At 39.7% G+C, this 21,155-nt stretch overlaps 1 protein-coding gene across 3 annotated transcripts in view; it reads right to left on the minus strand.

Moving 5' to 3' along the window:
- Positions 1-246: 246 nt before the first annotated feature.
- The window catches only part of grip2a (glutamate receptor interacting protein 2a), a 35,975-nt gene continuing 15,066 nt past the window's right edge, over positions 247-21,155 (minus strand). Inside the window, exons 8-25 of one of the 3 annotated variants that reach the window (XM_069724520.1) lie at positions 20,332-20,479; positions 20,072-20,241; positions 15,517-15,645; positions 15,127-15,288; positions 14,445-14,631; positions 11,457-11,602; positions 11,287-11,367; positions 10,887-10,950; positions 10,345-10,490; positions 9,412-9,556; positions 8,960-9,099; positions 8,214-8,396; positions 7,969-8,128; positions 7,744-7,753; positions 6,094-6,198; positions 5,400-5,624; positions 3,384-3,530; positions 247-2,404 (exon numbers count right to left, since the gene is read on the minus strand). In XM_069724520.1, the coding sequence (XP_069580621.1) occupies positions 2,207-2,404; positions 3,384-3,530; positions 5,400-5,624; positions 6,094-6,198; positions 7,744-7,753; positions 7,969-8,128; positions 8,214-8,396; positions 8,960-9,099; positions 9,412-9,556; positions 10,345-10,490; positions 10,887-10,950; positions 11,287-11,367; positions 11,457-11,602; positions 14,445-14,631; positions 15,127-15,288; positions 15,517-15,645; positions 20,072-20,241; positions 20,332-20,479 (2,546 nt within the window). In that variant the 3' untranslated portion in view covers positions 247-2,206. Of the gene's footprint in view, positions 2,405-3,383; positions 3,531-5,399; positions 5,625-6,093; positions 6,672-7,743; positions 7,754-7,968; positions 8,129-8,213; positions 8,397-8,959; positions 9,100-9,411; positions 9,557-10,344; positions 10,491-10,886; positions 10,951-11,286; positions 11,368-11,456; positions 11,603-14,444; positions 14,632-15,126; positions 15,289-15,516; positions 15,646-20,071; positions 20,242-20,331; positions 20,480-21,155 lie in introns of those variants that run through there. The other 2 variants (XM_069724506.1, XM_069724512.1) reach the window with 2 other exon arrangements.

Genomic DNA, 21,155 nt, shown 5'->3' on the forward strand with positions numbered 1-21,155 from the left:
GGTCATTTAAAATGGAAAAATTAAAATATTGACCAGATTATAGAGTTAATGAAAAAGTGACCACTTAAATTAATCCAGAGGGGAACAAACGTCAATTCGATTATTATCCTCTGAAGGTCATGAATGTCTGAATACAAATTTCAGCTTGGACATAAGTGATTGACAAAAAGTCTAACAAATATTTTCTGGGTCAGTGTTCTTCATCTCTGTGGGAAGCGCCAAATTATTCAACACAAACCAATCAACTATGGTCTCATAACTTTATTCTCATAAAAAGAAATACATTTCTTACTTAATAATAAATTAAATAACAAAAATAAAATAATATCCGATACATCTTTCAAGTTCTTTTGAACTGATATTCATGGAGGATGCAAAAATTAACAAACAAAAAAATGCACAGCCACATTCAGTATCACAGTGTACATGAAGATACGACAATGTAAGTGCATGTACAGTAAGTAAAAATAAAGCACTTCATACCATGATGTATTTTACAGTAAAATAAACCTGCAATACAGTAAATTAATATAAAACCTTAAAAATAGGCCTCTGTATACAACATGACATTTAACAGAAGACATAAGTCTGAGATCAGGTTACCGTCCCAAGGATGAATCAATCTCACAACATGTTCACTTCAGCCAACACGTGAAATGAAAAAAATTATTGTTTCCAGAGAGTCAGTTGGATCAGCAGGCCACATGTCCTATGCACACGCTTTATAAAAACAGCATGTCATTAAGAAAGGGAATACTCTCAAAGATCCTGTTGAAGCAGAGAGAAATGACTCCAACACGTTTTTATTATACGGGAAGTGCTACTCGCCGAGGACTAACCCAATACATGCTTAACATACTGTACCAGCGACTGCAGAGGGGAATAAACTGATAACCAGTGGAATCAGATGTAAAGTGAAATCATTCGTCACTGAAAAGTTAAAGGCCTTTCATGCTCCGTTTTGGAAAATGGTGTGATTCACTTGAGCAAGCGTCGGCGACAGACCACAAACTAACCCTTTAGTCATTCTACAAAGACGGGATCATACAGTGAAAGTGAAAACGTATGAACTCGGCATGAAGGGCAAATGAAAGTTGTGCGTCATAAAGGAAAATGTGAAGCTGAAAACAACACCTTTGCAAATGTGTCAAAGTCATCAACAATGGAAAGAAAAAAGAAACTCATTCTAATCTGTGAACACTGATGTCTCTCTGGAACCATTCAGAAACGATCCGTCGAGGGACATCCACTTTAAGACGTAAAGGATAGAGTGTCTTCACAAGCATTCGTGGTATCAAGATATAAGGGGATTTAAAATATAGTTAAATTGGCAAGTACCAGAGAGCGTTCTGTCTATTTGGAGGCACTGTCCCTTCTCTGGGGCAGGCAGCGTGGAGGAGAGACTGGAAACGAGGGCAGTGAGCCAAGTCGCGGCTGAAATAACTCAAATAGGTGCAACGTGCCTTGAACCTTGAATATCCCAACACCCTGTGCGTGCGTGTGTATGTGTGTGTGTGTGTGCGTGCGTGCGTGGGGGGGATGTTACATGCATATGAATCGTAGCATGTGGGTCCTTCACTGTGCGACAGTGTACAAGAAAAATTAAAATGGGTTTAATGGTCCTTAAATGACAACATGAAATGCAATAAAGCAAGAGTTTATGCAGTGACTGTGTGCAGCATTTGATTCTCTCCAGAGCGGAGGCGTGTGTGTTGACATCCTGGCTCCATCAGAAGCTATGACTCTACTGTTATATAACCCTGCATGTGGCTTTGCCTCTGGAGACGGAAGGGGTGGGGGATGGGCCTGCCCTGAAGCCAGAGCCTCCTCTGAACTGCATCATGTGAGCACAGTGACTAAAACTGGCAATCGTGAACACATGCACTTGTAACTTTGTGAGCGAGAGATGCTTTCAGGCGCACAGAGTGGCCGTTTCTGTGGATGCTCTGGATGCTGAACATGAGTGTGAAAGTCTGTCTGAGAGGTACAATGTGACAAACTGTGTGTTTGTGTGACCTGTGTGACCTGTGTGTGTGGCCCTGTTTGACCTGTGTGTGTGGCCTGTGTAACCTGTGTGTGTGTGTGTGTGTGTGTGTGTGTGTGTGTGTGTGTGTGTGTGTGTGTGTGTGTGTGTGTGTGTGTGTGTGTGTGTGTGTGTGAGGTCCCAGCGCTGCAGTATTTCAACAGTTGGTGTCTATCTTTGTGGTCACAGGGCGATGCTGTTGGTCCTGTGCTCGGGAAAGTAAAACAGTGAGTTGGAGGGGTCGTCACAGTCGTTGGGCAGCTCTGTGTCTGCTGCTGCCAGTGGATTCCTGCTAATGACCAAGTTCAGGCTGTCTCCGGCTTCCATAATTAGAGGCACAGTCAGACAACAGTCCAAGTCCCTGGTCCTGACACGGTTCACCTGGGAGATCACAACCAATTAATTTATCATTCAATATATTTCACATTTCTTTAGGGCAGTGATTCCCAAACTGTGGTATGTGTACCACTGGTGGTACACAAGAGCCTTTGTGAAAAGCCTAACAATTGCATTTCATTTAATTACAGGAAACAGTTATTACATACATGACACATTACAATGCCGGTTGTATGCCGGTTTGCCGGTGCTTAGTCAATTTTTAATCTAAAAAAAAAAAAAAAAAAAAATGTTAGTATCTGCAGGGAGAATTTGTTCTTGGGAAGTTTGGGAACTGCTCTACAGGAATAGTTTGACATTCTGGGAAATGTACTTATTTCTTCACCAGCGAGAATGTCATTTAACATACATTTTTAGCAGGTGTAACAGCAACACTATGAAAAGCATTAAAAGCTAAACTCAGTTTAGAAACTGTTTCCCAGCAGGTTTCCTGAGGAGAAACGGTCATAAAATATTTAAATACAAACTTAAAAACATATCTTTTTTAGCTTGGATTGGAATCAGAATGCTTTACATCCATTATTTATTTTATTAAATAATTGATGTTATTGTATTCATTAGGTTTTCATATTTAAATTTATTGATTTTATTTGCCATGATCTTTTATTCATATATATATATCATATATATATATAATTATTTTTTAAATTATTATTAAAAAAAATTATCGGCTTTCTAACCGTCATCTATAAAACACTCTAAATTGCTCTTACCTGTATTAAAGGAGCTACACAAATAAAATAGGTCATTAGTAAGGTGTAGTTGAGTTATAACTGGACATCTGCTCTTCCCTGTTTCCAGTCTTCAAGCTAAGCTAACTGGTTCAGGCTTAATACGAGTTTTTTTTTTTGTAAAGTTTTTTTTTATTTATCTATAACACTCAGTGATAATAATAACGAATAAGCCTATTTCCAAAGTGTCAAAATATTCCTTTAAAAAGTTGACTTTTCAAGACCAACAGTACCTGAAGAATGCGGTCGAAAGGTTTTAGCCCCGCCTGGTCTGCCGGACCATCCGGACGGATCATATTCACGTACACCCCTTTTTCCAGGAGCCCGTCTGACACACTGAAACCAAAGTCACGGCTCTCAAGGTCCTTCCTTATCATCACCTGCAAACACAAGAAATGAGCGTCACACAGGTTATATGTGCAGGTCATCTGGAGGCTTTTACTCCTTAGACGAGTGTTTATCTATAGAAACAATAAAGAGACAATGGAGTGCTACATATCTAAAACTCTACGTCAATAGTTTGTAGTAGGGTCTGGGTAAAAAAAAAAATAATAATAAATAAAAAATTAGATATAAATGTAACCAGGGTTAACTGACATCATCAGGGGTTACACCACTATATTCACTGGGTGGGTGAGAGGCTATACGTTCATGTATTCCAAAAGAGAGCTAGTAAAGTGAAGCGGAGTGCCGTAAAGAGCACCACAGTAGACTGTGGAAAAGGTATTGTTGTTGTTGTTAAGGTATTGTTATTGTTAAGGTATTGGAAAATTATGATTATTCACCTTTTTTTTTTTTTTTTTTTTTTTTTTGCAAATAGTTAAAGAAGACCCGTCTCATATCATAGACAGGAGGAAGGGATAACTGCATCGCAGATGTCATTTTGGCGTGTCATTTCTCGTGTCCCTCCCTGTGTCAACATGAAACAGCTACAGCGCAGCCACATGCCTCCGTGTCGTGTTTCTCTTCGGATCTGGATGTTCTATAACAAGGTGAGCAGGTTTTTTACCATAACCAAACAAGAAACGGCTTTAGGAGGGCCTTGATATGACTTTCCATGATATCATGTTAAGTTGTGTCGAGTCAAAATATTGTTAATTCCCTCACTGCGGGGCTGTGATGTGCTCCGTTATTGTGAAATCAGTCAAACGGAGCAAGGTGAGATGCACCGATGACACCAAACAGGCGTCTCAGGGAGTGTGCTGGCACAATCTGGGGTCACAGCGTGTGCAGCTGCTCGGGTAGTGTTATATAATGAGTGTTTATCGTATAACCACTGCAAGTCCTGACTGGCCAGGTATCCGCTGGGTCCAGTTACACTGAACTGACAGGAGCAGTGACTCAAGTGGAGGAGGCACGCAGGTAGAACTTCGTAATGGGCACATTCCCTCAGGACTCTCTTGTTTGTACCGTGTTCATCAAGTGTGAGTGCAGCTGATTACGGTTCTGCCGAATTGTTTCAGCGCTGCTCGGGATTACAGCATGCAAGTTACGGTGGTATTGTATAGTACATCAATAAAATATTCATTAGGTACCTATACACTAGTACAAGGGGAAGAAGAGATGACATTAAGGGAGTGACACCTTTGTGTGCACACGCTGAAGTTTCCTTGGGCAAGACACTGAACCCCCAAGTTGCTCTCGATGCCAGGCGAGTACAATGCGTGATAGCTTTGCCACCGTTAGTGTGTGTGTGTGTGTGTGTGTGTGTGTGTGTGTGTGTGTGTGTGTGTGTGTGTGTGTGTGTGTGTGTGTGTGTGTGTGTGTGTGTGTGTGTGTGAATGGTCAACAAACTGCAAAGCGCTTAGAGACAGCTAAGGTCATAACGCACGATATAAATGCAGACTATTCACCCTTTACAGTGCAGAGTAAAAAGCAAACTGAAATGAATAAATGATATGCTTGTTTTCAAATATAGAGTGCTCATTGTTAATATATGTGTTTACAGTTTCACAGTTTTATTCTTGTTTGGGATTAAAAGATTAAGCTAAATCTGTGAAAAGAAGTGCATCACCATAGCTTTATCTGAATGTTTTTAAAATAATAGTACAGTAATGATGTTATGGGTGTATAAGATTAATCTGATGTTCAACACAGACAGATCAAATAGAAACCTTGTACACAACTATGTTGTAAAAGGACATGTAGGTTAAGCCTGTATATAGCCTGACATTACTGGGTACCTTAAAAAATTAAAAAATAAACTTTTTTATTAGCAAATTATTCTAAAGTATCATTTTTAAAGTCACCTTGTGCAGTGCCAGAGCAGTAGGGGACAAGATTTCAGAGGGGTCCCCTTTTACCCTGGGTGTTACATCTCTGGCTCCAGTCGACATGTTCAGGCTGCTTTTGTTTTTAGTCTCGCCGTGGATTCTCTCCCTTTTAATGGGGTTAATTTCAGACTGAAACATTGAGTCTTCAGTGGTCTTTGTTTCTTCTAGGTACAGACTGAGAGCGCTACCTGTCATGGATGCCTGAAAGAATGCAAAAAGAAAAGGGGTTATTAGGCAAAGCAAGTTTATTTGTATAGCACATTTCAACAACAAGGCAATTCAAAGTGCCTCACATAAAACCATTAAAAGCATCAAAACATAAGGCAAAATAAAAGCACATTTAAAAACAATTAAGAACAGTGATTAAAACATTAAAAACATCATTTGAGCATTATGTATGAAAACGGAAAGACAGGCTTCCATTTGGACAAGCAAAAAACACAATCTGTCACGCAGCGCGCACAGATTAGAGGCCAAGGCATTGTGCAGAAGCCTTCTTCGGTCAGTATGATGGCAGGCGCCCAGCTTGTCTTATCAGATTTAATAACAGATTACACATTGATGATTATAATAATGCTTCAACTGGCATGTTCATTTAGGCCGACACTGGTCTGTGAAAACAGGAGCAGCACAAAGCAGTTGAAGGAGAGGAAGCAGGAGCAGGGCCTACCTCCAGCTCCCTGAGAATCTCTGACTGGCCGCAGGTCTCGAGGTCCTGCAGAGCCTGGGACCAGAAACCGTCTTCTTGGTTCAGGGTGCCATGGCAACGAGGGGGCTGACGAATCTACGACAATGCAGGAACCAGAACATGAGAGCGGCCCTGCAGTCTGGAGGTCGGTGCTGCGTACAAATGCAGCATGGGAAATGCAGTTTTTTGGGCTTCGAGGTCGGAGAGTCCCTCTTGAAAATCTCTCAGGACCACAATGAGGGTTTACTGTAAATTCTCTCTTTTGTAGAAGCTCAAACGCCGAGGAGTCCACTAGATTAGATAAAGCCTTTAAGAGTTCAAATCTACAAAAGGAAGGTCATCCCCCAAAAAAGCAGGAAATTGAAAGCATGTGACACAAAAGTTCAGGAAAAAAGAAGAGTGAAGAGACAAATAAGGTTGATGTATCCATGGGCCTTGAGGTGCTTTCTGAAGAATTTGTTTTGTGTGTATGTGGAAAAGGGGTGACAGAAAAAGATGCATCTATGTGAAACACCAAAGAGCTCGTGGGCAGTTAGTAAAGCAGATGAGAGAGAGAATACCTGAGAAAGGAGAGAAAAGACAGTTTGGAAAAGCACAAAACATGAAAGCACAAAACACAAAATGACAAGAAAATAATTCAAAGAGTGCAGTTTGCTTTTGTCAATGAATCCAAAGAGTGAGGAAAAAAAAAAATAAAAATCACAGAATCATTGGCTTTTACGCCGAATATTATTCAAAAGGAAGTAATAGAAATGAAGGACACCACTTAAAGCTGTACTGACAAAAAAATAGATGTTGACAGGAAGGACACAACAGAATCTGTTCTATAAGGCAGGTTTTAAAAAAAAACAAACCCAATACAATTTAACTTCTGTAATGTGGTGGCATTTTATTGTATATTATAGATTAAATATATTTATTCAGCTGTAATCTGACGGGGACAAATCGTCAGATCATCAAATGAAATAAAGGAGACAATCCACATACACTCACGCCATTAAAAATGATATGATATTAAAAATACATCAATTTAAAATCTAAGGGTACATTTTTAGAGGTTAATTTAAAATATCAATTTGGTTCACCAGCCTTTAAGGACTTTATTTCTGTGTGTAATAATAAAATGGGGAAAAAAGTAAATTTAGCCACTGTTAAAAAAATTAAGACAAGTTTTCAGCTGCACCACAATCATCCTTGCTCAGAATTATTTACATAATCTTTAATATAATATGATGAATATAATAGAACCGGTCTATCGGTGCGATCAATCACAACATGGTAATGTATGTTATGGTACTCATTCAAGCTTAATTACAGCGATTGTAACAGTAACGTGCAGTAAACATTTAGGTGCCGGTGAACTGATAACCTGACAGCTGTCTTATCGATGTGCAGAGTTACAGTGTGATAAAAGGAAGACAAGATGGCTGAGAATTAAACCACTCTGTATGTACACTGATTAAACACAAGGGGCAGACATTGCTGTTTAAAGAATTCATCTAAATTCATATAGCACCACTTAAAGTAGTACATTTTCATACAACAGAACCTCACAACATTGTATTAAGGAACCCATCAATTCAAGAATTCCCACATGAATAACCTCTGTGAGGAAAAAAACTCCCTTTTAACAGGAAGAAACCTCTGACAGAACCAGGCTCAGAGGTGGGCGGCTACCCCTGAGAAATGACTGCACATTAGAGCAGTAAAGAGAGTCTCTCTTAAAATAAACTTCAGAAAAGTCATGTGCTTTCATTTGAACTGTATGAAGGAGGAAATGAGACAATTTGGCCGACAGCCCCTTCAGACTAATGTGGTCTTTCTTTCTAGAAAGCACTCCAGCACCTCTGCACTTACCCAGGTATCTTGTCCCACTCATCCTCAGTGAATCTCCCATCATACAGTGTTGTGTGGTGGAGTAGGCCGGCAGAGTGTGAACTGGTTTGGCTCCTGTGCTTTGGGCGCCTCCACTCATGTGGATTGAGCAGTATATCGGATGCTTTGTGAAGATATGTCCCTAAAAAACAAAGATGTCAAACTGACGTGTGAAGATAAATAGGTCGTTTTTGGACAACACGTAAATGGTAAATGATGGATCTCACCTTGGCTACAGTAGCCCGCATCAAACCCTGAGCTATCCCAGGAGCTCATGGCAGAGTCTATACTGGGAATAGTGGCCGAGTAGACCTCTGAGTGTTTACTAGTCTTCTGTGAGTCGGTCAGTTCATCCTCTGTGTCGCTTAAAAAGCTGACTTCTCTTTCCAGATGCTGCCGGTTGTCAGACTCTGGGAACAAAGAGAGTACACAATACTGAAACGTTTCCACTCCTGAAGCACTTGTCTTTATTTGACAGCCAGATTTTTTCTCTTTGTATCTTTGTTTTCATAGGTTGTCTTCTCCATCTCGTCATTTCAAAAAGGCTTTGTAACTTTCTAAAAAGTAAAGTTTGCTTTGTGGTGAGATCAAAACTAGAACAAACCACAATGAGCAAGGAACAAGTTGTTTACTCAGCAGGGAAGTTTTTCCCACAGGAGAATAGACACAGATTGAAATAAGTGAGTTTAATAACCTACAATGTAAAACTAAAACATTTGTGGAGGAAATAATAGGGACGTACTGTACTTGTTTTAAGCCCACAAAACAAATGGAAAATTAATGTTATTTCTGATTTAAACCATCTGCTCTTATTATTATCTGCTTTCCTTTGTTGAATTCTCAATATTTCTGCATTTTCTTCTTTTGCCTTTTTTGTTTTTGCCTATTTCTATAACTGTGTTTGAGGCATCATTGTCTACCAAAAGTAACTAAACAGATTTTTTTTTTTTAAAGTGAATAAATATATATATACGATCTGCTTGTTTCTTGATCTTGAGGGTGACGGACTCCCCGGCCATCTGCAGGAGATGGATGGCCTCGCTCAGCGGCTTTCCTTTCAGGCTGACCCCATTGATGGCCAGGACTCGGTCCCCTATATGGATGGCCCCGGTCCTGCAGGGTGAGGAGAGCAGAGGAGACATACCAGACAGTACCAACACATGGGCCAGGAATCCTGTCAGGCTGCCAGCACGCTGATCACAACAGAAACAAAGAGGCTTCTTGTTACAGAAAAAGACGAGACAGCCATTGTTTACTGTCTCATTTATTTAAAAAAATAAAATAAATAAATAAAAAAAATAAAAAAAAAAATTCAAAAGTGCCACTGAAGACCTGGCTTCATCATAATGTCTCACCATCGACCCATATAACTACCTAGATCCCGCAGCCTGTTATTCCTCACCTCTCGCCCTGCCCTCCTCTCACCTCTCTGCCAGGCCTTTCTTGGTGAGGCCAGAAATGACGATGGGGTCAAAGGGCTCCTCTGTGCCAGAAATCGTGATGCCAAGCGGTCCGTTATACCTCTTCAGCTCAACGGTGTAGATTATGGAGCCCGACATCTCCAGCTCATCTACGGCACACAGGTAAACAGTGATTACTATGCACTCCAGACTATAAAAGATGTTATGATTTACAATAAAAAAAAAGTAAAAAGTTGGACAAATAATAAGTATTTAACTCAGCAGAGCCATAATTACTTAATACAGTTTAAAAACACTCAACTCAAACCTTAAGTTAAAGGTTTCAAGTATCACAAGTAAAAAGTGCTCTTGCAAAAATAGGAAGATGTATGACAATATTAGATCATAATTACTTATGCAAAAATTTGCTTACCAGTGTACAGCTGGAACAGGTGCTGCAAATAGTCAATCAAGAAACTCAACTTTTCACTTTTTCACTGTTTTATTGTCAGTTTAATGAGGAACGCAAATAAAGCACGAGTCCACTGGTGCCAAACCTTGGGGTCAGGGCCCCTCTAAAGGGCCACATGAAAAATGTGAGGGCTTATGAAATGATCAGTGTTGTACGGTGGAGTTAAAAACAATGGTATGTTGTGCAGGTTGCCTTTTCGCTAATGTTTCTAATGTTCCTTTTTGTGAAATCAAAAATACATCTTTCTCATTGGTCCTCAAAAAGGTTTTTTAAGTTAGCTTCTGTGTAGTTTTATTTTAGACAATTTAGTATATTTTATGAGTTTATCATATGCATTTTATATAACTTCTAAAACTGAAAAGTAATTTATAACTAATGTCATCAAATCAATGCAATGGAGTTGAAAAGTAGCAACAAAAATTTGACATGATTAAAGCACGTGATGCTCATATACTGGATGTTTGGTGTTTTAAGGGGTTCAAGTACCTATATTGTCCTCATCTTTTTGGATTCGGAGTTTGACCATGTCCTCCGCCTGCTGCAGGACGTGCATGGCGTCCTCCATGGTGCAGTTCTCCAGGCGCACAGTGTCTATGGCCAGCAGCCGGTCTCCGGGCTCCAGAGTGCCTGTTCTACCGGACACAAGAGCGAGAGGATCACAACTATTAACTGGGAGAGCTGTGGCTTCTGACTCACTTTGAGAATCCTTTTAGCATCGTGTCTCATTGAGATCCGAGGGGGTGACCGAACCTCACCCTCAACCTAATCAACACTGAGCCCTTCTGAAATGTCGCTGCTCTGCCCTACTGATCCAGTTTTGATAGTTCAATCCAATTAGGCTTTTGTGACACAGCGGGCTCACAAAATTTTACATTGTTCATGAATAATCCTACATAAGCCGAGAAACCCTTGTTCACCCCGAACTGTAAAGTGTTGAGAGATATTTTCTCACTGATGTGACAAGCAGCAGAACTGAAAACAACAGAAAACTTGATTTATTATAATCTGTGCAGGATGATCTGACATACCTGTGTGCTATGCTTCCTTTCCTGATGTCAGAGATGATGAGGGGCTTGCCAGGTTTCTTACTTGCTGGTAAAACAGAAGAGAGGTTAAAGTGTTTAGAGTTAACTTTGGGCAGCTGGATATGAGGATGAAACCTATTCATCTCTAACTAAGCATTTATATCACTCTGCTTCCTTTTCTTTTGTGGCACTGATCACACTTGGCTTGCAGTTTGTGTTTTTTCAGCGCTAGTTAGAGCAGAAAAGGTCATGATGAATGTTGGTACAGGGCAGTATTATTCAGAAGTATTGAGGTATGCAGGTTTCGTGGACCACAGAACATTGATTCAAAGAAAATTTACAGCATAAAGTATCATTGAGCAACACTGCCCCCTGCTGAATATCTCCTCAATAACACACTCACCACTGATGGTGATGCCTAGCTCCATTCCTCTCCGCTTGGGTAGTTTAACATGGAAGGTGCCGCTGCTGGGAACCACCGACTCTAGTTGACATTTAAAATTAAAATAAATTATAGCAGGAGGTACAGATGTACAAGATTTCACAATTAAAAAACATTTTTCTATATGGTACCTGCGACATCAAACTCGATCTCCACTGTGACCTTATTTGCCAGAGCAGAGTCTCTGAGCAGCTGATGAGCTTCCTCCAAAGTGCCATCTTCAGTTGGGATCCCATTGATGGACAAGAGTCTGTCCCCAACCTGCAACAGCCCACACCTCCACACAGGAAAACACACAAGAGAAGAAGGTAATATACGAGTCTGTCTTTTTCACAGAAGAATTTCTATAAATGGTAGAAAAAGAAATAAATAGGTATATTTGTGTTTAAATTTAACAGGATCAAATGGATGACAATTGAACTGTGGCTGTAGCAAAAGATTATTTGTATTGATTTATAAAGTATTTACGTTTCCCCCATCAAACCATTAAATGTTTAGTCTGAAAATATCACAAATGTGAGGAATGTTCATCAAGATTTTCTGAACCAAGTGTGACATCTTAGAATCAGAAAAAAAATTATAAATTTTTTGAAGAAGAGAGACCTGAGAATGAATCGCAATATACACTCAGTTGTCAGCTTTTTATGCAAAACTAACAGCCGAATATATCAGTCTTGTTAAAACCCTTCCTGTTGATTTAACAAATTGTTTTCATTATTATCATTGTTGTTTTAGAGACTATTAAAGGTGCTGATTACATTTAATGATAATTTTAGGGGATATAGTTTGTAGTGCTTTGGAACTCTTTATTGTAGTATGCAGACAGCTGTTCCTATTATTTTGTCCTTTCCATTTATATCAGTGACTGTAGGCTACATGACAAACACCACTCTGCATAATGCATCATCACAACAAGAAAGCATCACACAAAGCAGTCATCACACCCGCACGCCCGCACGCCCCACACACACACACACACACACACACACACACACACACACACACACACACACACACACACACACACACACAGAGATTTAAACAGCTGCAAAACAGAAGAACGATCCTCCTTCTATTTATGCCAGTTTCTGTAAAGTGTATGCTTTTCTGTTCGTTGGGTTGTTTTGTCCAAATAACAGTTCAAAACTCAAACGATACTGAATCATAACAATATAAAACTGAAAAACACATCAACCTTTAACATTTCAGAGGCTGGAATGAAACATGTAATTTTTTTCTTCATAAAAGACTCAGATGATGAATTAAATATTAAAATACTTGGCAAATCTTTCTGTTGTTAAATGAACAATTGTGTCAACATTAATTTCAACAAATCTATACTTTAAACCTCCCACTAACATCCGCAAGGAAGGTTTTGGATTCTGACCAGCGACACTGTCATTCACTTTAACACCACATGTCACATAGAGTGAGTGTTCAAGATGCCATCTTTAAAATGAACTGTGGCCTCCAGGCCTGACATAAACACTTTCAAAACTGACTCTACACGACCTTCAAAATTACCTCAGCAAGCAAACACATAAAAGGACAAAAAAAAAAACCAAAAAATACATATCACATTAAATCAGACCCCTAATTGTGAGGGAAAACACAAAAGCACTGTCAGCTGATATTAAGTCACTAACCACCGCTGCTCATTAACCTTGTGCGGAGGCTGAGACACCAACATCGCAGGCGGATGCTGCACTTGAGTCACTCCTATCCAACTGCTGCTGGACTAATCGCGTTACAAGTCCCAGGGGACACGGCACTGCGGGCCAACATAACCATTAATCTCACAAGACAGATCTACAAACTGGCCCTATTTGAGCTGTGTGTTAATTAGCCTACAACATACAGTCTCAATCAATACAATACATGCCACCATAAGGGGATTTTCATCATTAAAAATTCAGCATCAACACCTCATTGAGAACGTTTGATGAATGTACAACTACTACCACCACAACTACGAGTCTACTGATCTTCTATCTTTGCCAAGAACACACTCAATATCTGAAAATATCTATTGGTTATCATCTTAAAATGAAGCAGTGTCTACTTGTGACCACCAAAGAGTTGTTTTTTTTTTAAAGAAAGAATCAGCAGTGTGCAGCTATACTGGCACATTTATCTACTGACCCCTTGTTTGGCTTGGACCGCTTAATGATACCATTTGAATTAAGACAAATGGAGGTCTAATGTTACAGTCTTAAGAAGAAATCCTCACTGGCTGTATTTGAAATAACTCTCTGTTAAAGTTTATTTGTTGTAGGCTATAGCACATTTCAAATGGTCAGTGGCAACTCAAGGGGCTGCACAGAACAAGTAATAAAAGCAATGACACACAAGAAAAATGTTACAGGTATATTCTTATTTGTTTGTAAAAAAAAAATGCTAATGGAGTTTTTAACTCAGCTGGTAAGTGCATTGAGTGTGTAAGCAGACAAGCCTCAGTTTTATGGGCGTGATGTGTGAGAGCCGCAGTGGGATATTAAAGTGGACTGGGACAAATAGTTTAGTAGCTCTACAACATAGAATGAGGCTAAGCTATTTAATGATTTGTGAACCATCAGAAAACCTTTGAAAATCGCTTCTAAAAGTAACTGGGGGTCAGTTTAGAGCAGGTAAAAAACAGTCAGTCAGTAGTATTTCTATTGCATCTTCATTTCTGTTCAGAAATAATGTCCATTCTCTGACATAACTTTAGTGAGTCAAAGTGTGTAAATGTCTCCACTCTCAAAAGGAAAGTGATGTCTATGGCAAGCGCAGTACTTTCTGCTTACAATCCCACAATGCATTGGTCTGCATTTTATGGATATAAAAAGGAGTTATGACTCAACAGCTGTCAGCGATGAGACAAAAATGATAATAAGTGTCCAAAGTCTCGATTTTTTTCCTCTCTACTGAGTAAAGCACTGAGTGTCTTGTTATGTAGGGAGTGAATAAGCGAACGCGGGGGCGATTTTCTGACACAGCCAGAGACACCAGGCTAAAATTAGCCTTTTTTCACATGTGGTGTTTCATTGTCAGGCTGAATGATTAGCACTCAGGCCCTCTAGTTCAAGGTGACTCCCTATATGATTTTTGTTTACTCGTTAGGTGTCTCATTGTGTTACCTCTCCGCTGGGCTGTCGGGCTCAATAAAGCGGATGACTGGGGGAGTGGACAGGGTCTCTGTGGCAAAGACACCCCCCTGTAGCTGGATCCCAAAACCTGTGAGAGGATCCCCCCTCAGGAAGACCTCACTTGTTTCCACATGAAAAACCTGCCCCCCTGGGCCAACAGAACTGGACGCCAGAGATACTGAGGGAGGATGGGAGGGGGCACATCAGAGAGAGATATCAGTGGAGAAGTGGCAGATAAATGGAGCAGGAGAGGGATTTTCAGAGACAAAAAAAAAAAAAAAAGGAGGAGGGTAAGGGGAAGAGACATGCGCCCACAGAGATGGCATGGAAACGGAAGAGTTTACATCAGTGATCACTCAAGTCTATTCACACACTGAGAAGGAAACAGGAGGTGGTTTACATTTTAAAGGCTCAGTTCACTCAAATAACAAAACAATTTTCACACTTTACTGCAAGTATTCGACTAAATGGTTATATTAGACTGCATAAGTACAGCTAGGCGTTCCCAATAAATTGGCAATGGACTGTATACAAAACATTTAAGGAATTAAAACCCCAAAATAAGTGCCAGCCTGGATTTAGACAGGTTTAAATGAGGAAACAACCAATTTCTTAATTTGATTGAAATGGCCTTTTAATGTGGTTGGGAAAAGGGGAAGGCGGTTTGTCATACATGAGCTCTTATGGTCCTTTTTCCTGTTCCTCCTTTTGCCGGCGGAGCTGCGAGGGCTGGTGGGAGCGATGGGAGGGACGGGGCAGGGCAGCGTGTTGCTACCCTGGCTGCTGAAGCCTGAGGTGGCTGTGGAGGAAGGGGAGAAGCCACCACTCACCAGAGCTGAAAGGAGACATAGCACTACACGTATGACAAGGCTGGTACAGCGAGGGCAAAACGCATCATCCACAGCAGCGGCATACACTCACAGGGACACAAAAGGAAGGAAAGTGGTAACCAGCGTCGGGGTAATAAACCTCTTGGGGAAAAAACATGTAACAATCACGCTGAAGAAAAGGCTCCTGCTATGGTGTCTCGCCAGCAGCGGTGCTGTCACAAGTGATAACTTACATTTGCAGTGGTCCTGCTGGTTGTGTGGGTGGCTTGGGCTGCTCCATGTCTTGCTGTGGCTGGCATGTGGGGGATGGCAGTAGTTGCTGCTTTGGTCCCAGTGATGATGGTTGCTTTTCTGCACTTTAACTGCAGCAGCGAGGAGGTAAAAAAAAAAAAAAAAAAACACATTCATTAAACAAACCAGATCCACTTCTCAGTCGTGCACTTCTCTGTTTTCTACCCGTGAAATCTCGCTTTCATTCCCGTGTCTAAATTTGTACCAGACCACACATTGCCTGGAGGATAATTCAGAGCACAGTAATTGATATTTAATGTCTTTGTCATGGTACACTAGATTAAATCCTGTGGTTTAATGTATTCTGATGAGCATCTGAGAATCAGTTAGACACACGGAGCTGTATAGGAAGTGGTGAAGTGTCTAAAAAAAAAAAAAAATTCATACTTTTACTAGCAAGCTTCCAAAAAGCTGAGTACAAACTCAAGATCATTTCATTTTCAAAATAGCCCAAAGGTGCAAAACCAGTCTGGGAGAGTTGACCGCTGGACATGATGAGGAAGTGCTGCTGGCTGTTTGGAGGCATGTGGCTTGACCTTGATTGAACACAGCTGAAAGCTTGATTGGTGTTAATGCAGCATGTCTGTCTCTGCATCTGATTGACAGCGCTAATGTGTTTTAGTTTAATCCTTTTTTAGTATTTCTGTTGACTTTTCTGACTTCAAATGAAAGTCACAGATTGTTGTTTATGATTAAAAGCTTCTTATCTGTCGTGTTGAAGCCTGTGAAACGCAGAGAATTCAGCCAAACAGTATTCATGAAGCATTCAAAGGGAAACGGCTGACCTACTGTATGACACACACCTCGATAATTAACTTTCCTTTACAGATCCATGCAGCTAAATTTGTCACTGAATGTTACATGTGACAGTAATCCCTGCTGCTTCATTTGCAGGGGTCTAATCTCCGGCAACTTCCTCACATGGATGGAGGATTTGCTGGAAACATGGATGACTACAGCAGCGCCTGGGATGTTTGCCATACGGAGGAAACCTGGTTAAATCCAACCACATGTAATCAGAATACATGCAGGAGAACCTCCAGCCCTTTTCAAGAAAACCGGCTTCTATCTGACTCAATCAAACCTGTAAAGCTCTGCCGGCTTAAATTAAGCTCACCTAGGGGAGTCTCTCCAAGAAATGGTGCTTTCAATCTACACATGGAGAAAAGAAACATTAACTCCTAATCTCTCAGTGGCCATATCAGTCTTATTAAATCCCCTGAGCAGATTAGAGAAATTGCATTTTATAATCATGCCTGAGGGGAGAAACTGTTAAAATATTTTCTAATCATAACGCCACAACACCTTATTCAAGAACTAAATTGTTATTGAAATGAAATTTTATGAAAACATGCCTGTAATTTGATATGCATTTTGAATTTTGACAGTAAAATGATCAATAGGAGATGGTACATTTAAAAAATGTCATGTCTTCAGCAGTGGTGCAATGTAACCATCAGTAAGTGATTTACTCAAGTACTGTACTAAAATCTATCAGTTAACCAGGAAAATAATCCATAATGAAAATCATCCTTAGGTACAGCTCTATGAAAAAGGGTTACATTTTACTTTCACTTTTGTAGTCTAACCACATTCTCCTGATAATACAGTCTTTTACTGTAGTAATATTTACAATGCAGGATTTTTACTTGTTAATGAATATTTTTAGAGAGTACATTTGGTACTTTTAACTGTAAAAAATAATTCTTCATGGTCTTCAGAAGAATGAATAAATTAAGTGAAGCACTGCAGACCAGAGCTGGAAAAAGCACTGCACAAAACACAAAAGGAAAAATTGTAAATGAAAGAATTTAGTGGCCCGAGTTAATACTAAACTGGATGGATGGATGGATGGATGGATGGATGGATGGATGGATGGATGGATGGATAGATGGATAGATAGATACTTTATTAATCCCTCAGAGGGAAATTGTTATGTTCCATCAGCATGTACAGGGCAAAAATATTGAATATAATTTTTTTTAAATGCACATTCTACATAATTAAATAAAATATAATAATATTAAATAAACTAAACTAAACAACAGTACAATGAATTAAAACAAAAATAAGTCTGCAGAGCGTGGCAAGAACATGATCTCCTGCAGAGAAAGTGTGTGTGCATTTACATGTAGTTTCTGTGTGTGTGCATAAGAGCCCTGGTGTGTAGTGTGTGTACCCAAAGCCAGAGGGATTGTAGCCGGCAGTTTGCATAAATATTGGACACACACACACACGCTCACAAACACACACAGGCTAATTCAGAGCACATGGAGGAAGGCAGCTGGGAGGCAGCCAGGCTCTTTACAGCTGTAGGTAAAGTAGCTAAGAGCAGAGCCGTCACAATACATATAGTGATGACAACATGGTGGAACTACAGTCTGTCTAATGTATATTCCCACAGTGTGCACACAGTCATGTAGTGTGTAAACAATGAATTAGTTTACACTATTATCTGAGAACCCTTTGCACTGTTCTGCATATTTACACTTGGGCATGTACACATTAGTTTTGCATTGTTTACTTTACGCTGGTAACATCTTTTATATACTAAAACCCTTCAGGTCACCTACTTACTGCGCCATTACATACATACTGTAATACTTTTATTGCATGCAGGTTTAAAGACAAGCACTCAGATCCTTTATTTAATGAGAAGTACCACTACAACATGATAAATATACTTCATTACAACTAAATGTACTTGTCCTGATGACTGATGCATCATTATATAGGATAGGTTTTAGCTTTTTAACAGTGATGCAAAAATGTGTTTGTAGAACTTAATTATTTAAAGCGGAGCCGCTTTTCACTACTTTAAATACAGTTTGTCAGTTTTGTTCAGTGGTCTCCAATCTGAGGGTTGAGCCCCTCCAAAAGGCCCCCCTCCAGCAGTTAAACTGTGTATCAGATTGCATCACGCTTTATCCCAAATGACATATTTCGTACTCATCATTGTTCTCGGTGTCACACAGTTGGATGAACTTTGTTGATGAAATAGCCATCTCATGTTATTCATTTATAAAAGTGTACCGCTGAAGCCTTCAAACTACCTCACATCTCTTCTTTCAGTTAAATTGAATAACTGCAGTTTACAATCCAGCAGCTTCTTAACCTTAGATATCCCTCATGTCTGCCAACATCAGAGTGTCTGGTTTCAGGTACTGTGCACCTTTAAAATGGATTAAACGGCAAACTGCCCTCCAACTAAAGTCTTTCATTCCTCTTGGACATATTAAAGCTTTATTATCAGTCGTTTTTTAAGATTCTTGTTTAGTTTTTGGGGAATTTAGTTTTTTGTGTAATTGTGTTGTGTCTGTTTTGCTGATTGTGATCTTGTGAATGTTTCTAGTTCTTAAATCTCTCTTGGAAAGGAGATGTTAATCTCAATGAGACTGCCTGCTTAAATTTAAGGAAAAATAAAAGGTCAAAAGTAAGCCGTTATCATCTGCCTTCGCTGCTGTAAACTCTGTTGTCATTTCAGACCAGTCGCTCGCCTGTCCTGTTTTCCCAGCTTACTGCATCACCTCTTTCATGCCCCACTCTGCTTACAGTATAGTGTACATATTCTACCCACTGTTACACTTTGCCAGATTGTCTTTGTGCATTCGGACCATTACAAGTTCTGATTGGTTCTCGCCTGTTTTTTCAGAATTACCAGCCTGGAACTTATTTTTGTGTGATACACTTTGTTCTGTTACTGTCTCATCGTCGTGCATGTGGGTCCTACTCGGAGCCGATGAATCTAAGAAGACGTGAGAGGACAGATGACAAAACGTATGTCTTCTGTACAAATTAGTATTATGTTTAAAAATCTTTTGGGTGCTTTAACATCTTTTTGAATATATTATAGCAGAAAATATTTCCCTTCTATTGCAGGAGAAGCATAAACACAACATGTGAAGTGGTTATTCATTTTACTTTACAATTTAGCACAGTTGAGTAAATCAGCAACTTTCCACCACTGGTTACTTACATGCATAATTTATAGTGATACTCTTATTCTAATCATTATATATCACGCCCTCGTTTGGGCAGAGGCCTGAGACTATATCACAATGTATTATTTCACTACACTTATTGTTTGTGGGTAACAAATAAAACATGAATCCTTTTGATTGATTGATCAACAGAACATAACTGTGATAAATTATTTATTGTTTCTCTCAGAACTGATTGTCTTTTAGTTTGGTTTTATATTTAAGTAAATTAAGTATTTTTCCTGTTTTGGCAGTCAGTCAGACAAAAAGAGGTATTTTCAAGACTAAGACTTTGGAAACTTGTATTTTGCTTTTTTTTCAAGTCCAAACCATTAAATGATTGACCAAAAAAATTCAAAAATAATCATCAATGTAAATAATCATCAGTTGCAGTCATAATATATACCGATGGTTACTTTGTTCAGCCCAAATAGATTCTTTTAACTCTCTCCTCCGTGTTGCAGGTTCTTTGAGAGACTTGCTCTTATTTTCCTGTCACCTGCAGGACGTACTGTACCTGTATCCTGCGGCCTGATGGGAAGTCTGCTATGACAGGCTGGAAGAATCTCCAGTTTGACGATTTCAGAGGTGCTGGCGAGGAGCTGTGTCGCCTCCATCAGGGAGCAGTGCTCTGTGCTGGTCCCGTCTATGGACAGGAGGATGTCGCCTACATGGAGCGCTCCACACCTGAGAGAGTGCAAAAGAGGAGGATCGTGTCAGAAGGCTTTCTATCAGGAAACCGCCCAGGAGTAGTAACATTTCAAAAGTTTGCTTCACCTCTCCACCACACTGGCCGCCTTTATCTTGTCGATAATAATAACTTGTTTGCTCCTGTACATTGTTGTGCTGAGGCTGATCCCCAGGCAGGCCGAGGGACCTTTAACTATCTCCACCAGCAGAGGGCCCGAGGCTTGCTGCACTGCCTCTGAAACAGATAATACAGACAGATGTGATGGAGACCAACAAGGTTACTGAATGCATCTAAAGTCAGTAGCAATGTCTTCTACAGTCTTAACAGACAATGAAAACACCACAAAGCAGTCATAGATTTACACTGATCAGATTTACATTGTTGTAGTTCTCAGTTGCTGTGGCATCACTCATTGAATGGAAGTCAACAGTTCAGAAACCGTTCATTGTCTCACAACATTATATCATGTGCATTTTTGTTGTTGTTTGATGCAGTAATGCATTAGTAAATTAATAATAATTCCATTCATTACGGGTCATTAACCACATATTCAGGAATGTTTGGATGACTAGCGACGTGTTGAGGGAGAGGTACTTTGTTTTAACATTAGTAAAGAATTCTAATTTACACAAATTTGTTGTATCGTGACATTTACTTTGATTGTATTTTATTTTAACATTGGGTTAATATATGGTATGCACTGTGATTAGGGTCACAACAGAATTGTGAAGATTCACGGAAAGAAAACTGGAAGATTTTTTTTTCTTTATTACTGTGTTCCTGCATGTGCATTAAGTCCCAATGAGAAATGACATGAAGAAACAGAATTCATCGTCCTCTGTCATTTTGACACAGTTCTTTTAACATTTAACTGTCTTGACTTTGGCAATGACAAAGGGACGTGTTATTT

The sequence above is a fragment of the Brachyistius frenatus genome, unplaced genomic scaffold (assembly GCF_029030835.1).
Source record: "Brachyistius frenatus isolate BFR_SWC_R1_liver_20210118 unplaced genomic scaffold, ASM2903083v1 Contig_6, whole genome shotgun sequence".
Lineage (NCBI taxonomy): Eukaryota > Metazoa > Chordata > Actinopteri > Embiotocidae > Brachyistius > Brachyistius frenatus.